This window comes from Nanorana parkeri, unplaced genomic scaffold (assembly GCF_000935625.1).
Source record: "Nanorana parkeri isolate BGI_ZX_2015 unplaced genomic scaffold, ASM93562v1 scaffold61, whole genome shotgun sequence".
In the NCBI taxonomy this organism is placed as follows: Eukaryota; Metazoa; Chordata; class Amphibia; order Anura; family Dicroglossidae; genus Nanorana; species Nanorana parkeri.
Window position 1 is genome coordinate 1,275,573 of NW_017306329.1, and position 8,395 is coordinate 1,283,967.

Genomic DNA, 8,395 nt, shown 5'->3' on the forward strand with positions numbered 1-8,395 from the left:
CCCATACAAGCTGTTAATCCAATTGCGTTCCGCACTCTTCCTTATGGTGCTGAAATGTGAGAGCCTTAACTTACCCCTCTTTGTGCCTTTTTTATAGTGTGTGCATATATAGCAATATTTACACAGAACTCTGCAGTAATTGCATGAGAACGGACATTTCCTCTGTCGCCTTACACATTCTGCTTTTCCTTTTTATTGCAGGTTGTAAATCGAGGAGACCCGTACCCCCAGGAAGTGGGAGCCACGGTGCAGAGAGTAATGGAGAAACTTAATTTTTGCAACCCCTACAGGCTGGTCTGGCAATCCAAGGTACGTCTCATGGCTGAAAGAGAAGAACTGTGTGCTTCAGTACAAGAAACTACCTGCCAAGCTACATGAACTACAACTCTAGGCATGCAGCAAAAGCATGCATTCCAGTAGTGGGGAAAGGGGCATTAGGCAAAATGTCCTCCAATAAGACAAAATATCTGATTGTTTGAAATGAGCTCCGATATTTATATGAGATTATTTTAAATTAAATGTTCTTTTAGAATAGTTTTAGAGATTGATAAGTTGTACCAACTTATCATATATGAATACAAAGTTCAGTAACACGTATGTAAAAGTTGAATACGTTTTGTCTGTGTGCTCTTTTTTTTTTTGGATGTGCAACTTGGAAGAAATAAAAATATCTGATGGATATTTAGGCCGTTAGTAGCACACAAGGTACGTCTTGATTTAAAGTTCTTCTTGTGTGTAGATCAGAATAGTAGACATTGCACTCAGTAAACTGTCCTGTATCAGAAACAAAGAAGAGCAATGGCAGAAAAAGAAAAGGTGACCCATCTAATCTGCCCCCCACCTTTTTGTTTTTATATGAGTATACACCTGTGTTGACTTACTGTTGACTGACCCACTGCCTGTTGTCTCTTCCAAGTATCTACTACTCTTTCGGTAAAATAATACCTTTTTAACGTTACCCTTGACCTTTCCTCCTGCTAGTTTGAGGTCATGTCTTGATCTTAGCTTTATATTGAAAATGGTGACTTCCTGAACCTGATTAACACTCTTAGGCCTCATTCACACAGACGGCGCTACTACTCTGAAAAGCCTTGCACGGTGTAATTTTTTTTCAGAGGGCGGTAGACCATCGGCTACCCAGCAATCCGAAGGAGATATGGCCACCTCCTGAACCCACTCTTTTTTAACTCAATGGGGAATGTCTATCGCAATACTGAGCTGCAACTGCATGCCTGGATATGTGGTTGCGGTGCGGTCCCATTGATTGCAATGGTCGTGTTAGGCAAGTGGGAGCACCTGCCAAAGTGACGTGCTGCTTAAAAAATTTGCTGCAGCCGGAATGTGTTCAAGCATGAGCAGCGTCTATATTACGTTTTAGGTGGGCGGTTGGATGAGGTAAGTGACAAAAGAGAAAGGAGGGGATAAGATTGAAAACTTTAACGCAATAAGGCCTCATTCACATGGGCAGTGGAGGGACGGTAAAGACAGAAAGTTTATCTGCGTTTTACTAGGGATGCACCGATACTAATATTCCCTGTACTCGTACTCGCCCAAATGCTCCGATACCTTTCCCGATACTAAAACTTCCGGTCAGCGGGAGATTTCCTCTGATCGGCAGTGCCGCAAGGGAACATGGAGCCGGGAAGCTGGCTCCATGCTGTTTGGCAGGCTTCCAAGCCAATCGGTGTCGAGCCGGGCAAACAAATCTGATATGGCGACACGACCCCCACCCTGCAGACAAATCATTCCCCTCGCATAGATCCTTAGCAGCAGTCATTACCGTACCAGTCCCTCGGCCAGCTGGGCAGACACCGCTCCTCCAAGCTCTCCCGTATCTGCCCACGTCTCCTGTGTGTACAGCGCCCACGTGATCGGCCCTCAGCCTGCTACTGCTCATGCACAGGATTTCTGAATGAGAGCTCTGGGCAGTCTGCGCAGTAGCAGGCTGAGGGCCGATCACGTGGGCGCTGTACACACAGACGTGGGCAGATCTTGTGGGCAGATGCCGATTTGGCTGGGAAGCCGGCTTCCCGGCCAATCAGCATCGAGCCAGCCAAACAGAATGGAGTCGGCTTCCCGGGTAATCAAGAAGCCGGTTGGTGGGTAATGGCACGCCGCCTGGCTCCCTGAATGCCCGGGAAGCCGGCTCTATGCTACCGGAAGTACCAGTATCGGTACTCTATACCGAAAAAACGGTATCGGTGCATCCCAAGTTTTTACCATCCCTCTGCTATCCATGTGAACAAGGCCTTAATGTATTTAAGGTTTCAATCTTATTCCCCCTTTCCCTTCTTTGCTTGCCACTGTACGTATTATACTTAGTGTCAGCTAAAGGGGTTTAATTAAAGAAACGGGAAGGTGGATGGAGCACCTTCATTCCCTGCTTAGTTCAGTAAGCCTGTAGAAGTGATAGGATTGCAGGTGGAAACTGGAGAAAATGTGCACACACGCGGCGCATACTCAATGCAGATCTTTAGTTGGTCACAATCCCAGCACCCAAGCAATCTATACTGGTGTTTTATGCATTATATTGAGCAGTAGAAACTCTTATTGTCTATATGTAGTACTAATGATATTGCATGTGCTTTAGATTAAGCATGAGTTACAAAGCTGCTCAAATCTCTCACAAGGGATATAAATCCTGTTTGTTTTAAAGCCTCTAAATGGACAAAGAACAAAGCCCATCGAACACATTGTATTCTTTCTGTAACCTGCAGACAGAGGGGAATGCAGGAAGGAATGTCTGTGATCTCTAATGAGAATGTTTTCCTGGATATTAGGAGTGTTGTGTTTCCTTTAGCAGCCATCGGGCTTCTTCCTTTTTCTGATACAGCCCGATGTGACCATGTATTCAGTGGTTACTCAGTTCACCAACGCTTCTGTGCGCGAACAGGAAGTTCGGCAAAATTTTGCTTCCGTTCGCGAACTCCGCATCCGGTGACGAGGTACTGAGGTACCACTGTATTTACATCACTGTTGTCTTGTCCATCAATAGAGCAAAGTCCCCTGTAAGCACGCATGGTCACCCATTGCTAATGTACATCCCTCTTTCATTGATTGGACAATCTCATGTTTAATTTACTAAGTTGTATTGAGATTGTAGTCCATCACAGGAGTGAGCTTGGAGCGGTGACTACTTTACAACACACACAGGGACCATGGGGAACCAAAGTATCCCCCCTCCAGAAGGAAGGACAGTATCAGCACCAAATCAGAGAGGATTTGAGGATCTACAGCCGAGTGACACACAAATTATATAAATTGTTAGGGTACTTGACTGCTGAGTTTAGTGTCAGTTTAACGTGAATCTGCCATTTTGAATGATTAAATGTTTAATTCCTGCAAACAGCAGAAGCAGCTATTAGCTAACAGCTATGATTTTTCTTAGACAGAAACTCTTCTGTGTGCCTTTCTGAAACTAGTTTCACTTTGCTGCTAGTGGGGTGGTTTTCTTGAGGTCAAGACTAAGCCATACTAACTGCCATGTCCTATATAAGTGATCTCTTTTCACTGAAGCACTCTGCACATGAATTGATGATAGATGACGTGGCTTAGCTCGGAGGTCACAGGAGACGGGCATATTCTTAATAACTCGGCAAGGTAATTTCTGATAAACAGCGTTACTAGCAGATGACTTTGTACTTAGGCAGGGCTATCAGAAGACTTAAAGGGTCATTCCATTTGGGTAAATGGAAATGCCCCCACCAATCTGCTCCCTCTCCCCCCTCCCGCTGCTCTTACCTTTGACTGTTGACTGCTTCCCCTCCATGACTCCCGATCTATGGTCACTACACCGTACACAACATCGCAGCCCTGCACTAAGTATTTAAGATTGCCCTTGCAAATGGAGAGCATTCATTGATCAGCACAGTCACCTGCCCATGTTGACCAATGAGAAGTGCATGCTTCTTGGCGTTCATTCAAAGGTAGGAGCAGTGATGGGGGGAGCAGAGTGGTGGGGGTAATTCCATTTACCTAAATTTGCCTGGTAAAGTGGAATTTCCCATTAGGAAAAATGCATTGCCAATACCAATAAATAAGAGCATGACTGGTAAGGACCAACAAAGACCTTTAACTAGATCAGGTTAGGGCTTATGCACATGGGGGTATTGCAGAGCAAATACAGGCTTGATTTCATACAGCATAAAGTATGCCTGCAAATGCCTTCACCATCTTGTGTGTGTGTATGTTTTCAGTCATTCACCTGAGTTCAGGGTCTTCACTGTATGAAAATACACCTAGTTACCCTGCAATACACCTGGTGTGCATGAGCCCTTTCAGAGGTTAGAAGAGGTAAACTCTGATAGGAGGACTGTGTTGTAAGAATGTCCTCTTTAGGTGACAAATATGAAAGACAGAAAGTAGAGGACCAACAGTGCAGTTGGTTTAGAACAATCAGGGCGTGTGGCAGTTGGCCTTTTATTTACAGGAAAACCACTTCTTTCTCCATGCAAGTCTAAGGGAATGCAAAAGCAGCTTAATGCAGGTCCGTAGCCGTCCACCGCAGGTCCGTAGCCGTCCACCGCAGGTCCGATGCACCTGGTAATGAATTCTGAATGATCTCAGGAGTGTCTCAAACTGATGTCCAAAAGCAGGTTATATTTTGTCCATCCACACAAGCCCGAGGCTCATCAACACAGGCCAGTAATAGACAGAGATTTGAGATGTCCTCTTTCACCATTGTGGCCTATGAGTGAAGGCTCTGCAAAGATTGCACTGCAAGACTTGATGGAACTATGCCTTCTAAATATGTATTATCACTTTATTCCTTGAACTCTACTAAGAGTTATTGTTTAATCTATGAAAACCTAATTTTGTTTATTAGATTATCTCATAGAGTTCTTCTTTTCACAGTTGACTAACAGATTGATCTGCTGTGGCATCTCTTTATTGTCTGTTTCAGGTTGGTCCCATGCCCTGGTTGGGACCTCATACTGATGAAACCATTAAAGGCCTCTGCCAGAAAGGAAAGAAGAACCTCCTGTTGGTCCCTATTGCCTTCACCAGTGATCACATTGAGACGCTGTATGAACTTGATATAGAGTACGCCGAGCATCTTGCAAACGAGGTATGATCATCTGAAAGGATCCTGGGGGTGTAATCTCAAACAAAGAGGGTGTATATATTAATCATATTCTTCTTCTCACTCTTCCTTATCCCGGGCAAAGATCATATTATCCCAACCCCAGGGAACAGACCAATGACAACGTTCAAGCAGTCATTGCAGTCCCCACAGCCTCTCTCCCCCTCCGCTCCAGCAATCTAGTGACCTTTGGGTCATCACATCTAATACATTACATTAGATGTGAGGATGCCAAAGGACATTCCACTGCTTGGCGCCCACTGCAAGGGTTAAGTTTTATTCTGCCCGGATTTCTTCTTTAAAGCACATTAACCTGTTTAATATATCCAGCAAACGTATAACGTTACATTTTTACTTTTCAAGCTGTCAGGTGGTGTAAAAACGTACAGCATCAAGACGCTTTATACAGGGCCATCTTTTAATATTGATTGGACCCTGGGCAAACATTTTCTTGAAGATCCCTCCCCCACCTGCCAAGCACGGCCCCCTACCCACCACACCCCCACGATGCAATTTCGCACAACGTCCTCCTCCTGCAGAGCTGATAGGAGAAGACGCCGGAAGGAGACGTGACTCCCGCATGGGACATCACTTGGCGTACCGAAGGGGTGGAGCAACACCATGCAATGCTGTTCACATAGTAACATGTGTATACGGCATGTGCATCTTTTGCTGGCTCTTTGGGCCCAACAACAATGAATGGGCCCAGGGCAACTGCCCCTTTTGCCCCACGTGAAAGACAGCCCTTTATACTTTATACTTATCTGTCTGATGGTCAGTGGGTTGAATCTGCTCTCTTGGAGACCCCTGGGTCTGGTACTATCTGACACTTCCAGGTTTGTTCAAGCGGTGCATCCCTGTTAGCGGCTGTTGTTCCTCCTGCAACCCCTATACAAGACGCAGTAGTGACATAGAGTATGGCGGGAGGAACCACAGTGGCGAGCAGGGAACTCCACTATTTGACGCACCTGGAAATGTAGGATAGAGGTAGGGCCCAGAGCTCTTTAAGAAACTGCAAGCTGGACATGCATGCATAAAACTTCTCCTTCCACAGGGCATTGTTTCTTTTATATAGTTTTTATATCCACTGACAGAGTAACTTTAAAGTAGACCTAAGACTAATCGCCAAAAATATTGTATTAGCTGTAACATGTTGTTTCAGAAATTCTTTAAAGCTGAGTGTGAACTAGCCCATACGCCATCATACGCTCACCCGAGCTGCACATCTGTGCGGGTGTCCGTACTCAGACAGGATGGATCCTGTCTGCGTCTGAGCACGGACACCCGCACAAATGTGCATCTCGGGTGAGCGTATGATGGGAGTACGGCCGCGCCCTCCCATAGGGAAGAAGATGTGTACAATCACACGCAGCACCTGTCCCTCCCGGGAGCGGCCCGATATGGACATGCACGCCCCACTCTTCGCTGTGTGAATGAGGCCTAACAGCGGGTGGTTTTACGTGTGGTAGTTTGCCTACAGGGTTCAGTGATGGAGCTTCAGCCCTAGCTACCAAAATGCAAGAGTTTCCCAATGATGGGTGCCAGCTGAAAGTTTTTGGAAGCGTCGCTAGCTTGACTTTTGCAAAATCTTTCTATTTCTATACATGCAAATAAAAAAGAAAAGAAGAAAATAAAACTTTGCAAGGAAAGCCACAAGACTTAATCAGTTCTTGAAAACTTTCAAACAACTTCTTTGTTGTCAAAGAGAAATCCCCCGCAGAGGAGCCAAGGCACATCGACGGGGTCTGAAAATTAGCTATACATTTCCTTGCATTGTTGCAGCATTTTTACATAATAAATAATCCATTTAATAAGCCTTGTGTTCTGCCGTGTGCGCAACGATCGGCGGGAGCCGGAGTCATTCTTCTCTCTCTTCCTCTGTTTCAGTGCGGAGTTGAGAACATCAGACGATCGGAATCCCTTAATGGAAATCCATTGTTCTCCAAGGTATCAGTATTGTTAAACCAGCTTTAATGCTATTGACTGCAGGCCGGTGATTATTGGTTCTTCGTTCTAACTGCGGCAACAGTGTGAAAAATCCATTCTTTTTAAGTGGGGGAGAAGTCTAGCTAGGATAAACATTGCCAGACTTTGCATGGAGACTATACACACCTTGAAGAATTGAAGGAGGCAGCCTGTTGGGTTTAAAGTCGCAAGGTTTCCTTTTGTAGAGTCCGTCTTCCCAGGGGGTGCTGGCGGATTGAGTGATGGAAAACAGCACGGAGGGATCGATCGGGGAAAAGTTAGACGTTTGCCTTAGTTTTTGCTTTATGCTTGATCGTCGCCAATATCTTCTTGTGTGCAACAATGTTTACATTTCATCGGTTTTCTTTTCACCAATTTGGCCTTTTCCCTTTTTTTTTTCTTTTCTCCAGGCTCTGGCCGATTTAGTCCTTTCGCATCTCAAGTCCAACGAGACCTGTTCAAGGCAGTTAACTCTGCGTTGCCCGATGTGCGTCAATCCAGTCTGCGAAGCTGCAAAGTCATTCTTCACCAACCAGAAGCTGTGAGCTGGAACTCGAGTTATGTATGTGCAGCAAGAGGCACGAACTTTGAGTTTGATTCTTTTTTTTTTAAAGTGGTTTCGATGAAGCTCCAAGCCGCACAACATATGCATTACTTTTATACTTACAATGTTTGCTTGTTTTATTTCTTTTCAGGCAAGGTTCACTTAAAGTGTCCTTCCACTCTTGCAGCACTTGGCTTACCCCTTCTGCGTAATGGTAAGGAAGGAGCTGGGAAGTTAGCTTTACCATAATTAACTCTGCCTGTACTGTGCGGCACTGTCTGTCCTAACAAAGGGTTAAAGATCTCAAGGCTTGAGTGGTACATTATATGTTAATTCACTTTCAATTTCTAGAGTCTCTTCCAAGTTATTCTGAACAACTTCAAGCAAGGGTATAGGGTATTGTGTGTAATAGGGATATACCGATACTAGTATCGGTGCCGCTAAGTATTTGGGTGAGTACTCGCACAAATGCTCCCGATGCCTATCCCGATACCAGAACTTCCGGAAGCCGGGCGTTGAGTCATTACACGCTGTTAGGCTTCCTGATTGGCACTTGGTGACGAGGGAGCACGGAGCTTCCTGACCAATAAGGAAGCCAGGCAGTATGTAATGAATCCCCGTCCAGCTTCCTGATTAGTCGGAAAGCTGGCCAATCAGGAAGCCGGGTGGCAAGTCAATAACGGCCCCCCAGCTTCCTGATTGGCCAGAAAGATGGCTTTATGCTTCCTCATCACCTGGCGACGAGGGAGCATGGAAACGGCTTCCCGGCTAATCAGGAAGCCGGGCGGCAAGTCATTTCACGC

At 45.5% G+C, this 8,395-nt stretch overlaps 1 protein-coding gene across 1 annotated transcript in view; it reads left to right on the plus strand.

Annotated features, from left to right (window-relative positions):
• The window catches only part of FECH (ferrochelatase), a 32,150-nt gene extending 24,509 nt beyond the window's left edge, over positions 1–7,641 (plus strand). Inside the window, exons 8-11 of the mRNA XM_018576234.1 lie at positions 202–309; positions 4,904–5,068; positions 6,971–7,030; positions 7,459–7,641. Of these exons, the coding sequence (XP_018431736.1) occupies positions 202–309; positions 4,904–5,068; positions 6,971–7,030; positions 7,459–7,593 (468 nt within the window). The 3' untranslated portion in view covers positions 7,594–7,641. The remainder of the gene's footprint in view (positions 1–201; positions 310–4,903; positions 5,069–6,970; positions 7,031–7,458) is intronic.
• The last annotated feature ends 754 nt before the right edge of the window (positions 7,642–8,395 follow it).